General features: G+C 38.4%; 1 protein-coding gene across 1 annotated transcript in view; it reads right to left on the bottom strand.

Moving 5' to 3' along the window:
- Nucleotides 1-22445, bottom strand: part of CPEB4 (cytoplasmic polyadenylation element binding protein 4) — a 40526-nt gene extending 18081 nt beyond the window's left edge. Inside the window, exons 1-2 of the mRNA XM_010084994.1 lie at nucleotides 20340-22445; nucleotides 10398-10508 (exon numbers count right to left, since the gene is read on the bottom strand). Of these exons, the coding sequence (XP_010083296.1) occupies nucleotides 10398-10508; nucleotides 20340-21461 (1233 nt within the window). The 5' untranslated portion in view covers nucleotides 21462-22445. The remainder of the gene's footprint in view (nucleotides 1-10397; nucleotides 10509-20339) is intronic.
- Between the last annotated feature and the right edge of the window lie 9 nt (nucleotides 22446-22454).

Below are 22454 nucleotides of genomic sequence, written 5' to 3'. Positions count from 1 at the left end.
GCAGGGACAGAATTAAGAAACCAAAAGCAAAAAAAAAAAAAAAAAGCAAATCATGGAGCACAACCCTCTGCTGGAGCCTGGATACTAGTTGGAACTATATGTGTATTTCAGAAAAGCAGCCACCCGACTGCTGGTAGCACTGAGCTTTTATATTAATGTATGACTTCTGGAGAACATACAAGAAGCTATAAAAACATCCAATCCTTTCCCTCAATACATCTTCCAGTTTATGATATAGAATAATTGCAAGCATTTATCTTTTGAACACTTAAGCTATTTCTATATTCACTTTAAGAATAAAAAAAAAAGAAAGGCAGATTTTCCAACTGTGAGAAGGAAAAGCATTACACAGCTTTGCCAGCAAAGACCAAACCAGGTTCTCAGCCACAGAACTACTTGAAATGTGGTAAATTCAGTAAATTCCAAAAATACATACTAATGATGGACTTTCTGACAGGAAAAAATGAAACAACGGGATGTCATATGCTAAAAATCACCAGACAATTTATTTTGTAAGTGGCAGGAACAATTTCTTGAACAACTTATGAAAACGTATGGAAAAGGTGCAAAAACTTCACAAACCTCCCATTTGCAGTCATGGTTCACATGCACTGTGTTCCTGTCTTCACACAGCATTCTGCCTCAAGAGATGCTGGCATCTGCCTACACCATCATACCTACACCATGAATTCTGCCCATGCTTTAATGAATAACCTGAAATGCAATTCCTGCATGCGACTTGCAAGAGCTGCATTTACACTGGCATACACTTACACACTGCAAGACTTAAAACCAGAGTTCCTTAAGTACAATAATAGGTTCAAAGCAACTTATTTTTGTCTGTGGAAGGAATGATCACAAGACAGCCTGGAATGCAACATGAGGGCTTTGTTCCTTTTTTAAGCATCCTCTTACTTCACTCCCAAACAATAAGGAAATAGTAACACAAGCAAGTCAACATCAATCACGCTCAAGTTTCTGCAGCATAACATTTCCCCATTTTTCATTTTTCAGTAAGCAGTACAGCTAAGACACAAATTTTTCCCGTAATATATGTAAAAAAACTACTATACACTTCTCTACACCCAGTCCAAGTGGGAAGAGAAACAGAAAACGGTATTTTAAAAGAATCAGCACTTCATTTCCTCTGCCTAGATTCAAAATGGTATACAGGACCAGAAACCAACACTATCTATTATAAAAATGTAAAATGACACATGAACAACCCAGACATTCACTAGAATGCCTTCAGAAAGCAATCGCCATCTCCCTCATTATTTGTACACTAACACAAATGACAAAATGAAGATTTGTACATAACACTATAAATTACTGGGAATTTATTAATGTATTTTAAATTGGTTTATATAGTTGATTTGATCTATCACAAGTATCCCCACATTCCATACACAAAATTTATCCTTTTCTCATACTCATCCAATCTGACTGCTGAGCTAGGGTTCTAGTAAGATTTCTATGTAAAGCTGAAACACCACCACTCCCTGCACCTCTAAAGACACTTGACAACTGCAAGTCTAGAGACAGCACATGACTGCTCCACACATCTGAATGTACAACTATCAACATTATAGCAGCAAAAACACCCAAAACATCAAACCGAAAAAACTAGCATCACAGCTAACCAACCTATCTTCCCACAAAAAATACATTTAGCCAAGTATGGACAAATCTACTGTGAGAAGTATTTTCAGATTCGCCTCATCAATAGTTGTTATCCTTCTACCTAACGTTGAAAGTAAAGTAAGCAGATACTGAATACACAAATTGTATATGCACCAATTCTTTCTCGAAGTATCTTAAGTAATTCATGCAAAAATCAGATTCCACACTGCTGCACGGACACTCTTGAGTATATGCAAAGACTGCCCACTACTAAAAAGTGTTTCTGTGTGACTTTCCTAGGAACCTGTTCAAAATTCATCCCCATCTTATTATACCTCCTATTTCTTCTTTACCTCCATGTTTAAGAAAAGCACTTGAGGCTTTTCTTTCTGCTCCTTTCATGCCACTTCTAGGCTGATAAACATGATGGTAGAGAGTATGCAAACATGGCCAGCAAAAGACTCAAAGAGCTTGCAATTCAACACCAAGGAAAAAAGCTGACAAAGTAAGCAAAAAGAGCAAGTCAGGTAGTTTCAGCAGTTTGGGGAGGGGAGGTGGGCAAGCTCTCCGTCTTCTAAAACAAGGAACAGACACTACCCATGGAATACAGCTCCAAATTAAAGGGTCCTTTGAAGATGATCCAGGATGGTCAGAGATTATCAAAGCAAGAATTCATAAAAGAAAAAGGAAAATAACCACACTTGGTGGACAGTGATATTGAACAAGGCAAAGAACTAAACATACTTCTAAAAAAAGGGATGGAATTAGTTTAACAAAGGCAAAAATATAAAAAAGAAAGGAAGAAAACCTTAGAAAGGTTTTAATCAGACTAGCAAGGCTGCTGTCATGGAATTCAGCACAATTTTGTTGGCTGTAACACTTTTCAAGATCAAATCACTGATTTAGACATAAAAATTTTTAGCAATATTTCAAGGTTTTGTTGTGTTTTTAAAATCTCTTAACTGCCACATCATTTGCAGCACGTACATTCCTAGGAAATATCTTGTCTAAAGAGTATGAAAGGCATTCAATTTTCCATACAGACTCTGGAGATGGGATGGCATAGCAAGGGGCCTACGAGAAATTTTTCAAAAATGGATCAAAAAAAAAAAAAAAATAGGTCTCATACTCCACTGAAGTTGACAGGAATCCTAACACTGATGTCAAAGCTGGACCAGGATCAGAAAACCCTGGGATATTTGTACTGCTCTGTGGTGGCAGAGGAAAGAATTTCCTGGCCTCAAAGGGTGGTTACATTAATACCCCGCTAGCTTATTGCTCAATGGCTCCATTTTAGACAGATAGCATAAATCAAGGTGTTGCTCTTCCTCAACTGAAAATCCTGCAGAAGTGAAGTATAAACATCTAGTTGTTTGACATCTGCATTATCAAGACCTATATTTCTATAAAAATGCAGGTATTATCACAAAGTTTAAACTACTCAGTAATTCTTGTGTAAAAGTAGCACCAGCATAGGTAACCCACAGTATCTGCTTCCTTACCTTATTTTCTTCCAATACTATATTTAACGTAAGTCAAACTCAAGTTCTGAATGCAGTTCCAAAGGCAAATATTTTGAAAAATTCCCTAAACTCTGAGCAGCACCATAACCTACAACTACTTTGCGTGCACTAAAATTAACAAGAAATCCAAGGGAACTAATTTAATCTCAGGAGTAATTCAACTCTTCCAACTGATGTTTTCCATCACTGAAAACAAACTGCTACACTTCAGTCCATAATTTGGATTGTGCTATAACTTCCCAAATTATTCCAGATGATTGCAAAAATGTTTATGATACCATCTTAAATGTTGCATCCCTGTGCCAGGATTTTTGCAGTTTTCACCGTAATAAGGAAATCTGCAGCAAATAGTAAACTGAGCAGCTTAACTCAGTTTAACTTCACTACTGCTTTATTTTTTAAATTATATGCATCAGTGTACATGGATACAAATGGTTTCAATTATTTATTAGGTAATGCATGATGTTTTCTGAAATAATATAAATGGGTCTGGGCTTTTCGCAGTTGATAACAGAAAATTAAGGTACCTATCCAAGGAATAATCAGGGAAAAAAAAAAATCTCAAAAGTCTTAACCTAAAAGACACTTTAGCTTTGCCTCAGGGCAACTTGTGTTCGAGTCCACGTACATCTTCCAAAGAACGGGCGAATTCTCCTTTCATTTAAATCTGCCTAAATGGTGCCAATTCCAGACTGCTATGAATTAAAAACCTTTTTTATAAATTGACCCCATTTTCTCATCACATACAGTGCCACAAAACCAGGCAATCCTTTGGTAACTTAGCAGCCAGTCTAGTTTGAAGGCTTTAACTGTCTCCAACACCCCCTGGACACCCGTATTCCTTCTCTCGCGACAGAACTAACCCACACCCAGTGCCCTCGCACTGCTGATGGGCCGGTGGGCTCTGCAGGTGAGGACTCAGAAGCCTGAACTGAGGAGGGGGAGTGCCTGCCTGTGACTTTAAGAACCCAGCCACACTAACCGTCTCCATTGTTGTTTAACGCCGGTATTACACTCACCCAAGCACAGCACGCAGGCTCCAGCATGCCTGCAGGAAGCACAACACAAACGGTGACCTTTAAATGGGAGCTGAAGGAAGAGCAAGCTCCAAACAAAGCGACTGGAACCTGCCACCGAAGGCAATACTCTGACATATTTTCCTCTCCCCCCTCCCAGCTACAGCAGAAGTCTTGCCAACTTGCAGCAGTTTGAAAAATCCAGCGAAGGCAAAAGGTTCAGCTACAATTAGGAAGTAACGCATGCGGTCGCCCGTCGCTGAGCACAGCCCGAGCAGGAGCAGCCCCTCTAGCAGAGCCACGATACCTGGCGGGGTGGAATCCTCTGTGCCGGCGCAGATTGCTGAGGGACAGGCGATCCCCGGAACGGCGGCGCCTCAACCGCGGCCGCCGGGGCACGGAGACGGTGTTCGGGATATTCCACATAGGCACCAACTCCGGGGGGGTTCTACACCCCCTCCTTTCTGAGCGCCCCCTCCAAACCAGAGATCGGCCGTGCAGAGGGAGCTTGCTTTTAAACTCATGTATTTTAATCCATGTTACAGTGGGTTGCCGCTTTAAAAATATTTCTTTTCGCCCCTGTGTGGAGTTAAACGGCGCTCACCTCCACTGCGGAGCATTTGGTAGTGCCAGGTGCGAGTGCGGGCTGCGGCTCGGGACCGCGGAAGGGATCCCAACACAGCCAGTCTCCTCACAAGAAAAAATGGTGTGGAGGGGTTTTATTTTAATTTCTCGCTGCATAGCATCTGTGTTCAAGTCCTCTTTTTTTTTTTTTTTTTTCCCAAGTTTGAGGCATGATTTTTTTTTTTCTTCCAAATCAAGTTTTGCCTTTCTAAACCTCATCAGATGAAGCATTTCTTACAGAGAAGCTGCAGTTCAGCCCCGCAGCCGCATGTCCGTGTCGATGGGAGAGCTGGACCTTCATTAGGGAATAGCAAATGAATGTGAAATCACAGCACTATGCATTGCTGTCATGACTTCTGTGTAAGGTCAGAATCCAGTTTATGGCCTGATCTCAATATTTATATATGGAAGATTTCTGCCCGTTCTGTTGCCCCGCGGATTTAATTTTTTTACTGAGCTGTTGGCTGTTTCTAAATAAAGGCTCTGGTAAACCCCAAACATTGGAAAGGGAGGGATCAGTCAACAAACACGGCAATCACCAAGAGAGGAACTGGGGAGAAAAGCATACGAAAAGACTAAAAAAAAAAAAAAAAAAAAAAAGGAAAATATTAAATATTGCCCCAAAATTTTGAATATTAGCTGCACTGGGAAAGAAAGCACGCCCTTACTTGTTAAATAGCAGCTGCAATACTTCTAGTCTAACCCAACTGCTAACAGTGGATTGCAACAGGAATGGGGGCTGCTGGTTCCAAACAGACCTCACACAGGCTGTGCTTCCCCAACACAGCTCCACCACCATGGGTTGTATGTAGCTTATTGCTATTAGACCCAGCTCAGCAATATTTTGAGGTTATAAAACAATTGGTTTTCCTCTTAATTAATATGTACTCAAGTCTGCAAATCCCGTTAGCCTTTCCTGGTTACTGTATAGAAGGTAAAATTCAAGAAGATCCCCAGTAAGAAACATTCAACACGGTAAAACATCAATGGTTTCCACAGACAGTTACAGCAAACTGTCTACAAAAAATTGTCTGCAGCCTGGTGCAGTAGAAGCAAAAGTTTTTGTGCATTTCATCCTAAATTGGTTACGTTAAAAGTTGCAAATGAGTAATTCTTAGACAAGATTGCTCTGAGACAAGGCACACAAACGAGATCAACCGTGGATGCTGCTCTCAGAGTTCTGCCTTACAACCACCACGGCTCCCCTGTGGAAGCTCGCTCACGTCCAAGAGGCAGCAGAGGCATGGAGAGGACTGCCCACACCAGTACACACACACTGGCCAGAGGCCTTTGACTTTCACAACTCAGTAACTAGATTATGTACCCATTTGCACAGAACAGGGAAGGTTGATCTCAGCCACCAACCTCAAGCATTAGTCACTGCTATGAAAGTAAAGATGGTTTTAAAATTTAAGAAAAACATCAAAATTTATTATTTTACATTTTAAACAGCTTGGATTTTGTCCTGCACCTATATAAAGGACCACTTCCCCAAAAAGAATCATAGCCTTTCTTATCTAGCCCTTGGCAAATATTTGGCCTGATTCTCACCAGACTCTCATTACAGGAAACCAAATGGCCCATTCTACTCAATATTGAACATGTAGCACAATCCATTCAGCGAGAAAAGAAACAACTACTTCAGTTCCTTATCTGATATTCATAAAATGCTGTCAAAACTATTTTTATCCCTTTCATCAAAGAATACTTTATAAGGTTTACCTACTTTCTTCACATCTGAAATACTTTTTCAGATCAGTATTAAAGGGCTGATGCTTGCTTTAAAAATAGATTTTAAAATTTTTTAGAATTTAAAAATTTAAAAATAAAAATTTAAAATCTGCTTGCTCAGAGAAGTCCTGAACGGTGCCAGTTCTCATCATTCTGGCCTTATTTCTAAAATGAAGAGCTGCTGTTTGACTCTCCCAGTGTCTGTATGTATATATACTCTGACCTTACGCTACTTCTAAAACCTTCCTTTTTGTGAGCAAGTATGTTTAGTCTTTAGAGACTATTTCACACTCAGCATTCATGCAGATACTGAGCTATTCACACCCAAACTTTACAGGAGTGCTTTGCAGTGCTAGAAGCAGATGTACTGCCCTGCTTCTTTAATCCATTTCACCTTGCATAATTTCCAGGCCATAACCTTATATCCTGAACTGAGCCATAGGATATTTCAGTAATGAAACAGTCTGTGGTTATAAAGTATTTAAAGACATTTCAGTGTCACTTAACAAGGAAATATTTAGTCAATCTACTACTATTACGGTAATGCTCAAATTGCCATCTGGAAACACAGATTCAAAAAAACCAGTCTCTGGATCCCAGGCTCAGCTCATGAAGGCCAAATACATTTGTAAAGAAGATGCAATTAGTCTCCAGGGAAAGGCTTCTGCAGGCTGTCATTGGCTATGCAGCACACAGCACACTCACTCATGTGGATAAAAATAACATATTGAAATGGCAGCTGCTCGGCAAAGGAAGAGGATTTGAGCAGGGATAAAAATATACCTTAAAAAGAGGGGAAAAAATGGTAAAATGCCTCTCAGAAGCAGTATAAGGTAATATAGAATGTACTGAATCAATGATACTTAAGATTCACCTTTGAACCTCTAGCAGAAAACACTATTTCATATAGTAAGACAACCCAAGAACATAATTATTATTGTCCTAAACAAGTCCAAAGCTAGCAGAGCCTAATCATGTCCATCAAGAAGTACACACTGTGAATAAGTATTGTTAAATTTTGAAGAATTCCTACTTATAATTTTATTACAAGATCCAAAAGCTGCTGCTCTGAATATACCATTTAAAGATAGAAATTATTTCCAAGAGACAGCAGGTTCCAAACTGTGACTGGTATCTATTACCACGTCCATTCTCTTTAAGTTGTTTTGAACGTGTATTTTAACATGGTACCTCTTTCTCTTGAAGTCCATTACAATATGAAAGGGGGTGGTATTAGTGTTAGATATTAAACTCATGCTGAGTCAATATTAAAGCCTCTCAAAGAATCACAAGTTAGCTGTGAGACCTATTAGATCATCAAAATTATTTCCATGCCATTCTGGGATTGCTCTCTACAGTATGTTTTATTAGTGTCTTGCCCAGGCTATTTTTAAAGTCTCAAACCCAGAAGCTTTTCCTTTCTGAGAGTACCCAACTTGAGTTTAAAAGCACTGTATGTACTGATTAACCTATTTAAAATGCAAAATGAAAAACTTCTTATGGATCTGCTTATTTAACTGCAGGTGTTCGAAATGGCCAGCAAGATCTGAATTGACAACCCTAATTTGTTGAATTTTAAGATTCCTAGATCCAAGGTTTTTAAAGATCCCTTTCAAACAGCTTAAATAAATATGAGGTAAAAGAAAAGTGAAAAAAGGAGACAATCTGTGTTAAGACATAATCATACACGAACTGCTCCAGCTAAAAAATAAAAAAACCACACAGAAGGCTTGTGATCACGAGCCTTTCTTCAGACTTGACTTGAAATATGTTTTGTACCCGCAAATTACAATTTTTTTCCAGCTGTATCAGTTGGTTTAACTGGAGGTATTTCCTCTCCTTGCAAATCCCGCCCTACTTACAGATGATCACTGCGGCATTACCACTACACAGTAGATGCTAGTTTTAATAAAGATCTATTCCTAAGTACATTACAGCAATAAGTTACTGTATTAAGTCTGCTATGCCAGATAAGCAGCGGTCAAATTCAGTGTACTGCTTATTTCACTATAAGCAAATTTAATTATTTTGCTGAGGAAATCCTTGAAAAATGAGACTTCACAATAAACTATTTCATGTAAGATCACTTACATTTTTTCATTTCAGTTTTGAGGCTTTTTCTTTATAGTTTTATAACTATCAACCATAAAACAGAACAATTTATGAAGAACCTATGAAACAATTTCCAGAACAATACCTGATTGACATTACTGTGTTCTGAGCAGTATGATACAAAGCAAACAAAGCTTTAGACAAACCATAGATGACTCTGCAGAGCGGATTAACAATCAAGCTCAAGCAGGAATTAACGTGTATCAGAACTATACGTATTTTTGCTGACACACTTATTCCATCATTCTTAGAACATGGTAAGCACTCAAAAAAAATTAAATTGCAAATAATATTTTTGAAACATTTAAACTAAAAATCATACTACTGTACAGAACTACCCTTGTTTAGTTGCTGAATACATAAGAATAAATATGAACCTGAATTTGTTAAATTCAAATTAAAAGGGAAATTTTATTTGTTCTACAGCCATGTCACCTTGGGTTGTTACCTTGACAGATTTCAGCAGCTAAATCCTGGGCTGGGCCTGCCTGACAGTTGAATAGAAGGTCTCAGGGCAAATCCCAGGTGCTGCAGTCAAGGAAGCGCACCAGTATACAATGCTGGGCGCATAGGATGTTGCCAGACAGCTTATAAAACAAACGAAAGCTTACTACTTGTCATTAATAAAAGCCTGATCCCCACCACATAAGGAGGCAATGTACTTTGTTTTTTTTTAAATTTATTTGGCATTACTTTTACCTACATCAAGCTCTCCTTGTCATTTCAATAGGGAAGTATATTTCTTAGTGTTTCTCATCATCGTGAATTGCTGCACAGTACTGGCAATGTGAAACGCAAGCTGAATTTAGACCACAGTGAATGCCACAAATGCAAGTTATTGCCAGCACATCAGAAGTTGGTCTTCTGAGCAAGAATCACTATTAAAATAAGCCAAATTTCATTAACACCACAAGCCTTGATATCAAAAGAAATCTGCTTTCAGAAACCACAACTGCAGTCTGTTTTTTTAGTGGTCTCATGACTGGTAACAAAACTGAATGCTTAGATAATGAGCGTAAGTAAGAGTTCGACTACTTTTCCTTATACAAGTAACCATCAAATTGAAACAGCTTACTCATTATACAGAACAAGAATAAGAAACTAGACTTCTGAGTTGTCTACCATAAGCAGTTTCTGTTCTGGTTTAGAGAAAATATGTAGACAATGCTTTCAATACTTTGTTAAGTTGAGGTATTTTCAAAGAAAGATTACCTTTGCCAAAAAAAAAAAAAAAAAAAAATCAATCCCAACTGCAAGTCAATTCAACCCCCAACTTTTCCTTTCCCAATGGTAAAAGATTTCTGCAATTCAAGGTAGCAACAAAAATGAAAGGTAAAGAACTAAAAAAAAAAAAGTGATTAAATACTCAGTGTTCTTCTCAAAAATGACATAAACCCTTCTTCCCCAAGACAGAAAGAACTAGGACTTCAGCAAGAAAACACCATTAAGTAAAAAGTTATGTGCACTGAGCTTCACAAGATTCCTGAAGTTGATAATTTTTGCAGGCTGCACACATTGTATCTATTAAAAACAACGCTGGCAATTTACACAAAAGATCAGCTTATGTTTGTGTTTCACATTTTTTTGTCTAAAGACAAAACACACTCAAGTGCTCGGTTTGCAACAGCTTCATCTAGAGACAACTGAAAAAAAAAGGAGTCCGAGACAAGCTGATTGACAGGCATTAGGTGCACAATGGAACTTTACTTTTCCTAACCAAAACTGAAGTTTCTTATTCTAAGTAAGCACAGACTTCCCAATTATTTACTGCAGGAAATAGTCTCTTTCTAAATTTACCTTTCAGTGAATCATTTTCAGCTCTCATTATGTCAATCAGTGAGTTCTCCAGTGAATGCATGTCAAAAGTCCTTGTGCGATCCTGCAAGCAAATACAAACAAAGCCAGTTTAAGCAACACACAGTGTTAAACAAGACCATCTGAAACACACAAACTTCAGTTTTGTTCTACATTACTACAGCAGAATTAAGCAAAAACACATGCTAACGTCAGTATGATATAGGAATATTAAAAATTAGAATATTCTTAAATATTAATCTGATCGATATTTACCATAGACAATAATTTAAGAGCCCCAATTCAATATTTAGTTTGTATTCCTTGTTATACAGTTCAACTTTGTTAAAAATAATTCCACTGATAGGAAGTAAAGATCATATTCTGGTAGACAGAATTGCAAGGATAAATCAGAAAAGAGGTATTTCACCCTGAATTTAAGAAAATCTAAATTCCAGAAACAAACAGAATTTCCTTCACCTAAACTACTACCTCAACAACTGAAAACATCTAAATCTGCACAGTTGGTTCAAATTCTGCGTAATTATAAAGTATTCCATACAAGCAGCAGTGTTCCAAATAGTGTTAACCAAAGCCATCATTTAACACATGCATGGTTCAGACTTTCCCAGCTAAAACAATAAATTCCCCATCTTACAAATCTGACATTAGAGTGGCATAAGATAACACAAAATATCCTGGCAATGTGTTATTTTAATCGTCAAATTCAGAAAAACTGAAATGATATATAAACTTTGAAATCTTTATAGTATCATAAAAGGTCACTAATGGAGGCAAAAAGTAACTCTCATTCCCAAAATTGTTCACCGATCCATGTTACCTATGTATTTATACATTTGGATATTGGTAGAAACAGTTGGATAGAATTTTATACAATTATAGTAATCCACCTTGAATTTATTTTTTCTATGTCCAGGAAGAACTCTAACATCAGTTGTAAAGACTTTATTTCATTCACATGCTAAGAGATTCACCCCTGACCTAAGATCAGAGATGGAAAGTTTCTGTTCAACTAAGAAGGCAAAATGTGAGCAATTCAGGACAGACATTTTCTCTAAACTGCTTCTCTACAACTATTGTTATTACAGCTCTGAATAGATATTTTTTGTCCCTAACTCTAGCTGTGAAGCTGAAATTTCTCCAAAGCACACAGATCCAGCTTTGATCATTTTTAAAACCAGTGGTGAAGTAAAAAATGGTACTGCACAAAGACTGCTGTGCATCAGGTTAGAATGTCCTTTACTTCCAGCGATGAAGTGCTAAAGCAGTATTGACTGCAGGGCTGCAAGAGGCGTTCTTTACATCAGACAATGATCAGTCATCTTGGACTTTAAACACCTAATGCTATTTTAAGAGCAGGAACCCACTAACTCCTAGAGTCCTGATCCATTTCCAAGTTCGTAAGTTACATTCTGACCACTAAAAATTACTATTTTTCAATGAAATCTCATTATATTTTTCCTCTCTTCGGAACAGTTTATTAATGACACAGAACAGGTGAAGTATTTCTACCCAGACATGCTGCATTTCAAATAGCATTTTGGAACCATTTGCTTTGTCAGTCTAGCCCAATATCCAATCTGCTATAAAGAGCACAGTGCTGCCCTGCCTCTCCACAGTATTTATTTCCTGGGTCATTTATGTTACAAAGTAATTGAAGCACCTTAGAGAAACTATCACAAGCATTTACATCCTTAAATTCTGTGTTTTACTTGCACACATTTCCTACTGGTTTCTTCCTTTCCTACTAGTATTTAATTATTGTTTTGGTGTATAAACTACTAGTATTCAAACTCTAGTGACACTAAAATACCTTACACCAGGGTTCAGTGAAAGTCCTTGAGTCTGCATCTGGACCCATCAGGATCTAACAGCTGTTTAACTCAGGAATGGATGGCTAGAAGACAATCTCGACATTTTCAGCAGTCCTCACAACATGTCAAAAATAGCCTAAAATACAGGTGGGAGCATTTTCTGAAAACCTGACGTCCCTTGGTCGCTATTCCTTCTTCCATTCTGGCTTTCATACTGCATTGTGTTTCCCTGTGTGGAATTAACCTCAAGTCCAACCATGAACAGCTGCAAAATTCTTATTTCACAAAGTGCAGAACCTCCATAGTTCCAAGTGTTGGTTGAATTTGTGGCACTTAACATTTTAGTTGTCTGAGAGATGCAAAAGGAGAAACCGAAGCGAAGTAATTTCTAGTTTATTGGGCTGTGTATGCACGGGAGTATGCGAGCCCAAAGATAGTCTCGTAAATGCCTGTGTTATGTTGGGGTTGAGCTACAGTAACAAACAGAGGATTTTGCTGCAATGGTAAGTTTTTAATATTGAGAACATTTGAGAAAAAAAACAGAACTGAACTGGTTAGCTGATGGTGACACCACATTCTCCAATGGAAGCTTTCTGTGGCAAGGAGTTTACAGTTTTCCCGTTCTGAGTGAAGCAGCTAGCTGTCACTTTTTTAGTATAAGGCCCATAAGCTTCTAATTGTACTGCAAACATTTAAAAACATGACCCTGCGCACCAATACAAAAAAGGAACTGGTCATATTCCTACCTGCAGCTATTAGGAAACACGTAAAAAGGAGGACTGGCTAAAATATGGCCCACATTCACACTCACACTCTCCAGTGATTCCAGCAACTTGTCATAGCAATGGAGAAGTCTGCCACAGGCTGGAGCACCCTCAAAGCGCTGATCTGTTACTTATCTATTTCTTGCCTCTTTCCAACAAAAGGTCTCCGTGCTTACAGCGTATCTAATCATCACTGTCAGTTCATGGTGCTGAACTGCCACAACCTCAGCACCCTTGGGAAGATCAGTCTCATTCCTGGCTTGTTTGAAACAGTTTGCTCTTCCATGTCTCTGCTTATTAATTAAAAGATGGCAAAACATGTTAAGCACAACGCTAAGAGCCACTACTGCTGTTACACTGAGTTTGGATATATTGCTGAAATTCATACAGCAGTCCACCCCTCTGGGAATGCAGAGCAGCTCAAACGCTTGGTAAGTAAACCTGTACACATCTATCCAGTGAAAAGATGTCAGTCATGCACGTCCTAAAGACCAGACAAAATGCCATGCTCAACTGGTTCAGAGGCTTGCACAATGCTTATTATAAAAGAACTCCATTAATTTAGTTGACCTACTTGCCCTGATACTGGAAGTGTCCACACTGCTAGAGCAAGTCACCATTAACAGTTTTTTAGAATTTTTATACAATTTAAAGGCCTTTTATTCTGAGACTGCTTTGGAAACGGGAGCACAAATTTTGCCAGTCCTAATTTCCAAGATGGCCAGCACATTTTATCAGAAGCACATATTGTATCTGAAATACATACCTAACATAGAAATAAAGACTGACGACAGGTTAGTGGTAGTGGCCATATTGCTGAAGAAATCTGTAACTATACATTTAATTCTGTAGCATCAAAAAAGCTGCAATGGTCAAGATACTGACCACTAACTGGCAACTAGATGTGAGCTGTTCTCAGATACACAGTAGTTATGAGTTATAAAGCACATAAACCACGCTGTACTTAGGAAAAAGGTTATGGTTTCTTCAATAGATTTAATGTAGAGAGAATTAATAGCAATATGGTGGCGTTTTTAATGGATCAATTCACAAAGTTACAGTGCTTTCCATAGAACTGGATTGCTTGCTGTATGCTTTTTTGTTTATTTATAAAGAAAATACATAAGGGTAATGACTACCCTGGAATAAAGCAGCGTAGGTACACTTCAGTAACAAAACAAGTTACCTACAGCCTGGTATTATTTACCGAGGTTGATCGCAGGAACTTGGCTTTACAGGAGTTTGTTTAGGGCATCTAAAATTTTGCTTTATCAGAGGGCTCAAGGGCACATGTATTTATCCTTGGGAAACAGAATGGAGGCAGAGAGACATCAGGGTGAACACAAGGCCTCCAAAAAAAAAAAAAAACCAAAAAAAACCAAAACCAACCCCAAAAAAACCCAAACAACCAAACCACCACAACCAAAAAGAAAGAAACCAACCTGATCAACCTGCAGTCCTAATGCATGACTATGTTTAAAGTGTCAGCCAATACTTTAAAAAAACTTTTAATTAAACACAATTTTGAATAAGCAGCATTGTTTCCACAATAGTATACAAGAGGTGGCAGCTAGGAGACCTGGTTACGAGAGAGCTATCAAGACTGTAAATATTCTACAACAGCAAACGTGGTTTTGAACTATACACTGACCAGCTCTGTCTATGGAAAAATAAAATTATTCTGATTCTCCTACTGTATAGAAATCACAACTTTGTCAATGGCTTTATAGAGTATGGGCAAACCACTTCAGCTCCGTGACTACAGTGGTTTCCCCACAAGCACCCAGACAGATTATTTTATGTTTAGAGGTCTTGTTAAAAAAGGAGCTGCTTGTAAATAGGAAATCTCTAAATTCTAATTCCTGTTCCAATTTTATTTTTCAAAGTCCAAAGACATTTTGTTCCAAAAAGAATGTCACTTGGTACTATGCAAAAGAAATTACACATTAATTTTTCATGCACAAGAAGATTATATTTTGCACTTAAAAATGCCATGCCTAAGTTATCTTGCACATCCAAAAACTGGACATCTTACTTAACTATTAAAGTGCAGATACATTATATTTCATCTGCACCCACAGATTATCACCTGAAAAATTAAGATTCCAGAACCTAAGAGTTTCTATTCAGTGCTTCATGTGATGAGCCTCCCAATGCTACAACCCCAAACTTCAAACAAAGTAAAGCCTGAGAAGGTATGCGCACTTGCTGGTAGTGAAGTCTGTGCCTGTTCTTATAAAATATAATTTCTCTGAAGATTGAGGCATCAATAATGCAAAGCATGCCAGTGTGTTACGCAATTTATCGAAGGTGATTAAGCAGTATTTATGGAGTAGGTGTAGTTGTAAAACTGGGGCTTATTTTATATATTTAAATCTTGTCAAACCACAACACTTGTGAAAATTAGAAAACTCACATCTACATTTGTTACTCTCATTATAGCTCTGGAAGCCTGAGACTTTCTGAAACCTTGTACATATTCCCCACAATTAAAAACCCTTGTGTCTCAGACAAAGTAAAGGGTGCAGAGAGGTAATATTGCAGGTACTAAATACAAGTTCCACATTTTTCTTTTAATTGCGAAGCAAATTTGGACTTCATTATGCTTCTGGGTAAGCTTCTCCTCCTTCCCCTCGCCCTGCAAGTGCCGTATTCCAGCTCCCAGTCCAGTATCCAGTGAATTAAAGGCTTTGAATAAACAGGTTTTTCCTGAAAGGATGTTGCTGTATGCTGCCCTGGTCATCTCTTACAGCTTCACCAGGGAACAGTAAGAAAAAGGTGGAAGAGTTAAGCGCTGCATAACATACGAGGTTTTTCTGGGAGGCAGCACTTCTGGTTTAGTCAAACTTGACAGACCTTTGTAAAAATTTCCAGTAACACATCCGATTCTATTTTTGCCACATATTAAGCTTTTTTTAAGTATCTTCTAGAAATTATTTTCCACAATATCTTGTGTTCTCAATCTTTGTGCTGGCCTGCTAAGTACACAATTTTCAAATCAAACTGCTTAATAAGAGTACTCCTTTTAATCTTAGGAAAATACAAACATAATTCAAATAGCTTTTAACAAAAGCTCTCTTTAAAAAGAAACCCTGAGGTCAAAAACACACAGGAGGGCCACAGCCTAAGTATTAACGTCAGTAGTAAGTTTATAAAACAAGAACAGTGTTAACTTCCACAGTACTTAACTTGTGCACGTCATACCACATTAGAGTGCTTCTAATTCCACAGATCAGTAGCTGTGGGGAACAGCTCACAAAACACTAATTACTACACAGCTGATGTAGTTATGGAAAAATGGGTGAACAGACATTTAAAAATCCAACTTTAAGTATTTCTTCAATTTTAAAATGGTAGCTTGAAGTTTTTGGAATTATTACAGTTGCTACAATAAAAACTAAATTTTGCAAAACTTTCTGCAGAACAAGTAGCCTCATTTTCTGCAACCAGGCATCCTGATTTATGAAGAGGTTCATCGAAAAACAAAGAACATATATTAAAGGGGCATGGTAAAAAAATTTATTTGCAAAATTCTTTCAAGAGGAAAGATCGGCAAATGCATTCAAGAGATTATTTTTTCATTCCAATTCCCCATGAATTTGTTTAACGCACTTATTAAATTAACCCATTTCTATGGGCAAACAAATCCTGACGTACAGCTAAGGATTAAAACACATTCTGTAATCACCTATGTGTTTTTTCAAACATTCCATATCTGCCTGGGGAAAGAGAATCTCTGGCACAGACCCTCAATGGATTTGGAAGGGGTTATATACCTGGAAATTAGACACTCTAGAAGAAAGGAAAAAACATTTTGAACAAGTGGATATAATGAACTGCTCTCGTACAAAATTCTTTGAAATGGCAGTTATTTTCAAGCCTGATTCCAGGAAGAAACACATTATTTTTAAGCATTTTTACAGAAAGCTGAACACTATTGCTTCATTTGCTTGTGCCTTCAAAGACCAATTCAAAAAAACAACATCACGCATTTGAAGATGAGATCTGGAAACCTGGAAATGCCTATCAAAGCAAGATTTATGCATTGCATAACAGGCAGGATGTTCCACTCTCATGAGGAAGTGCAAGTACACAGCAAAAGGAAAGCCAAAATAATCTTGAGGGCAATGCTGCAGTAAAACGCAATTACTGAGCACTTAGTTTGTCAGTGCTGCTGGGACAGAAGTAGAAGGAATTATTTTTTTAAAAATCAGGAACTTTGTAAGATGCAATAGTCACAGTCAAAGCATCATTTATTAATTTGCAGGGAAGGATGTTATATCCAAAAGTCTCTTTTTTGTTTTTTGTTTTTTTTTTTTTATTCAGGAACCATTTTTTCATTTGGAGACCATTTCCTTTTCAAATGAACGCACAAAGAACAATGGCTTTTCTCTTTTCAAAAGATCTTTGAAGGGGGAAGCCTGCCCAGTGGCTAAAGCACAATATCAAAACTTAATTTCAATAACAGATTCGGTAAGTCTTCTCCGACCTTGCTTCCAGTTCCATCTCTGCAACAAGAGGTTCTTACAGACACACTACTTCTGAAATGTTATGAGACAGAATTCCAAATGAAAAACATGTACCAAAAAAAAAAAAGCACAATGTTTTGCACGCAGCTCTCAATACCAAGCAAGCAATCATCATACTGGAAGATTGTCAAACAGATCACCACAGTATTTTCCTTTTATCTGTGCCATTTGGAATGCCCACCTCATCACAAGCATCTAAGAGCCACGGGCAGAAATGTCTGAAGTGAGCAGCAGTTCACAGTAGTGGCTTAGAGGGACATTATGCAATGCTGTCCTCTCCGAAGAGGAAACAAGCACTTACACTTGCTTACCCTAAGATTTTCATCAAAACATAAGACTTCTGTGTTTCAACAAGCTTTGGCGTAAAGACAACCTTCGAGAAAAAGAAGTGATCCCCACATATTTGCAATTGCTGGTTTACAGCTTGCCTTCTAAAGAAACTAATTTTCACTAGGTTGCAGCAGCACTTGTTAATGATTTAAGCTGCAAAACATAAATATTACATGAAAGGGATAGTTGTATCAAATGACTCCATTATGGTGCTGCAGCAAAGAGAGCTTTCTATGATTTCCTAAATAGGAATCTAAGAAGATTCCAGTAACAAAATAGCCCTGACCAGTACATGATTGTATCACCAAGGACACTTCATATATATGTATATATGCATGAAAACAAATACACAATAAGCAAAACTCCTTACTTCTGCTTTGAGTCAGGCATACAAATCAGCATAGTAAAAAAAAAAGCCAACAAAGGTCAAATTTTACATAATTTGTTTCCAGCTATTCAAAAACTCAGTATGCTTTCAACACACAAACAACCAAGTGACCAAAGGAGCTAAAGATCTTATACAAAAAAAGTTATAAAAAGCAGTTGTCCAAGATGGCTTCAAAATTAATCAGCATCTTTCTAGGTCTGCAGTGCTGAAGTCCTGTTTTGCTGCCCTGCCCTTTTCTTCACAGAAGTGATAGTGACAGACTGGAAAGCACTTCACTCCCAACACTTTCCTTTTCTTGGCATGAAGAAGTGTCAGACTTGGTCCTGACATGTACAGCTTCATCTTAGTGTTTATGTAAACAGATACCAACATGCTACACAAAAATTATTTCTCTACCATGATCAAAATACATGTGTTTAATATTTTATGTTTGGAACACAACCCAGAAGTCAAGGTTGACTTTGCCAGTTGCCTGAAGTTTCCTTTATGTCAAACCAAGCATGTTTTTAACCCTGCATTTATATTTGGGCCTTATACACAAGGACAAGGACACACGATCTCATTCTGTCACTCTGAACATCAGCTGTGTGTCAGGGTACAGAATGAATTACACTGTGAGCCAAGTCTTGCTGCAGTGAGGCTGAAAAAAGACTGACTCCAGCAATGTCTCTTTTTCTAATGGCTTCAGTGTATAAATTTAGTATGCTGGGCACAGGTTCATTATATTAATTACATATCCTGACATTAAAATCAATTATTACTATGCATTCTAAATTTACAAGGGCTCTACCTGACACTGAACCAGCTAGTAGCTCTGCAGAAGAAAAAAGGTCTCTAATGGAAAGTTATTGCCAGCAGCTGCTCGGCTGTCAGAAGGCTGTATAGGCAGGCCCTGCAACCCAAACAGAAACCCAGCAGTTTACGAAGAACTGAACATCTGAATCCACAAAGTCAAAAAATCCACATTCCTACATCTGAATCCACAAAGTCATTATTAAATATGTTTCTATTTCTTTAGGGCAGTTTATAACATGATACATATTACACAGTTTCGATGTACAGATCTTCCGAATTGTTTTAAAGTAGATCACCCTGGTTCTTACAGCACGGTTAGAAATACTGCAATCATTTTGAAATTTTTACTTTTGCACTTATTTGAAGATCTTGAAAAACAACACACTAAATGTAAAAGAGCTGTTGGGTTTCTGGATTTGCCCTAAAGGAGTTTACAAAAGGCAGACACACATAAAAGGTAGGGTTAACTAGTGGTCAGATGAAGAGTACTTCTGGTTTAATTTTTACTGCACATTAGGTTCAATATTATACAGTTCTTTTCAAATTCACAAAACGTCAGCCTAGAAGTAGAGGTTCAACTGCCAGACAACCTGCCTTATTCCAGGATAAGGCCATATTCAAATATAGGACACCACCAACTGAAACTCATCCAGATCTATTTTTGGTGATGATTTAATGGCCTGTAACCAAAATTTGCTGCCATTACTGAGGAAAGCAAACTGCATTGATTACCATTATGTAAAAATACAGTTTCCAAAAAATGCTACAAAAATTATGTTGCACTACAAGTCCATATGACAGTGTAAAACAAAACACAATCACTTAATGCTTTTTCTCAGATGTGGTACATTCTCAAATACTTCAGAAGGCCTCAGATCTTTCAGACTTCAGCAAGCAGCACTTTTTTTCCTTACTCCTTTTTTGCAGATATACTTGCTACTAGTAACTAAATTTGTTCATCAGCTATTTCTGAATGCTGATAAGTGTTAAGGTGAAGGAAACTGGCTAATACAGATGTCTGGTGGGCAACAGATACTGTATAACCACTACTATTAATCTCCCCTCCACCCCCCCCCCCACCACTATTAACCCCCCCCCCCCCCCCCCCCCCGCCCAATTCACACTGTGACATTTTAAGTTAGCCATATATTTTTTTTCAGTTGCAAGCACAAAAGGCATACAATCAGACCACACTGTTCAAACCCCCAACCCTTTCTAGGGCATTTTAATGCACTTACGTGTTATTTTTCTTATTAATGTAACAGAGTATCTCACCTGAAAGGGAAAAATGTTGTCAGCTCTATTCAAACTGTCTTCCATCCATGACTTGGGAGCAAAGGCTGAGCTGGGTCGAGCGTATTTCTGCAACTGGATATGATTACTTGCAAAATTCTTCTTTAAGGGCGAGATGGAGTTCAGGGGTGTTATCCCTCCGTTCAGTCCCCTGCGGTGGTCTCGACCTTGGGACCCACCCCACCCACCGTATCCACCGCCACCAGGGCTCCATGAAGATGGCGTAGGCGATGGACTTTGGTAGCTGCTCCACGGAGAAGGTGGCTTGTTAAGATTATTAGCCAAATGAGGCAATTGATTAAAAGCAGCATTTCTATGTGTGAATGGAGGTGGGTGAGGACTTGCAGGAGACCTCCTCTGTTGCTGATGCTGATTGTGATGATGCTGAAAATGGGGGTGATGAGGGTGGTGTTGAGAGAGGGGTCCAATTTGGGGGGAAAAGCTACCACCAAAGCCAGGGCTGACGTGATGTGGAAAATTCTGAAATAGCAGAGCACCATTATTAGCCGAGGCAGTAGGGACCCCTCCCTGATGAAAAAAACTTGCATCTTCATTGATTATTGTAGAAGAAGACGGAGCTATAGCTGCAGACCAGTTACTAAAACCAGTCAGAGAAGATGCAGTGGATGTCAAGGGCTGCGTCGAAGTACCTAGCCCCGAAGCCTCTTGATAATCAAATCCTGTTAACACTGGCGATTCGATTCTTATTTTCTCCTTTCCATTGCCGTTCTCTGAAGAATTATCGCCCTGATTTTCTTCAGTTTTAGCTTTCTCAGGTTCAGAGAGCATGCCTGCTTCCTGACTTTGACTAGGGGAAAGCTGCTGTTTTTCTAGGGACTCTTGCTTTTCCTGTTGCTGAGTTTTAGATTTTTCTGACCCCAGAATCTCATCCTGAATATTATGGGCAGCTGGAGCAGGAAAGAGCCAAGCTGACCCAGCACTACTGCCATTGGCAGCTGTGTTATTATTTATAAAAGCAGCAGGGCTGGGGGTTGCATTTTGATGATGGTGTGGAGGCTGCAGATGTGGATGAAATCTGACTGGAAAAGCTGACTTATTTCCAGTGTTGTTTTGCACTAACACTCCAAACCCGTAATCCCCCATTTATTATATTTAGGGTTTGAATCCTCCCTGTAAGAACAAGTTAATGTTTAGTGTTTACCTCGTCCTCTTCTGAGGCGAGATTAGTATCCTGTTTTTAGCTAGATATTCCAGTTTCTCCCTCCACACTATTTCAGATTTGGATAAAGATGTTTGTTTTTTGCAAAAGATAGATCTCTTCAACTAGTTAAATGTGTCAATTTGTGTCTGTTTCCTTCCTTTGGCCAGGAGGAAGGGAAAAAATAAATCTTTGGTTCACAAAATAAGAGGTTTCCTTTTTCTAAAGGAAATGCACAGCAATGAGAGAAAAAACTTCTGGGGAATAAGGATAAAGAGATTCTAACTATCCTGTTTTCTTCCTCCTCAGCAGCCTTGACTCGCCCATAAATGAGTTAAGAGGGAAGAAAAAAAATATATATACACAATGACGTCTGGTCCCCCGACCCCTTGGCAGCAAAAAATAGATTTAAATCTGGAATAATTTAATACATCTCTATAATCTAATATATATTTGTGTCCTGTTCAAAAAGAGTCTTTGCTGTGAGTAAGGGAAAAATTTACCTCAGGATCTCAGCATTCAGAAGGGTGAACAGGAGGAGTGAGTTACAGAAGAGGCTTTTTCCCGTGCTGCGCAGTTTAACCTATTACATTTAGTAATAATATACACTCTCGGGGTGTGTGTGTGTGCGCGCGCGTGTGTGGTTGTTTAAAGGGTAAGATCTTATCTCAGGAAATTAGTATTCTATGTGTGTTGGGTGGGGAGTGAGTTGTGCAGAAGGGTGGATTCTTGATGCTGCTCCTTTTGGGCTGGGTTTCTGAGCTCGCCAGACTCGCTTCTTATTTATGATCCAATATTTGCGTGTCCTTCATATGAGTCCTGGCTGTCCGAAGAGGAAGATTTTCATCTCAGAAATCAGCATTCAAGCGTTCGGGAAAGGGAAGGGAGGGGACAGCGAGTTGTGCAGGAGGAAGGGGAAGGAGATTTTCTTGCTCCCA

This window comes from Pterocles gutturalis, unplaced genomic scaffold (assembly GCF_000699245.1).
Source record: "Pterocles gutturalis isolate BGI_N339 unplaced genomic scaffold, ASM69924v1 scaffold25040, whole genome shotgun sequence".
NCBI lineage: Eukaryota > Metazoa > Chordata > Aves > Pterocliformes > Pteroclidae > Pterocles > Pterocles gutturalis.
The sequence above is the reverse complement of the archived record's forward strand: the minus strand, read 5'-3'. Positions and strand labels throughout refer to the sequence as shown.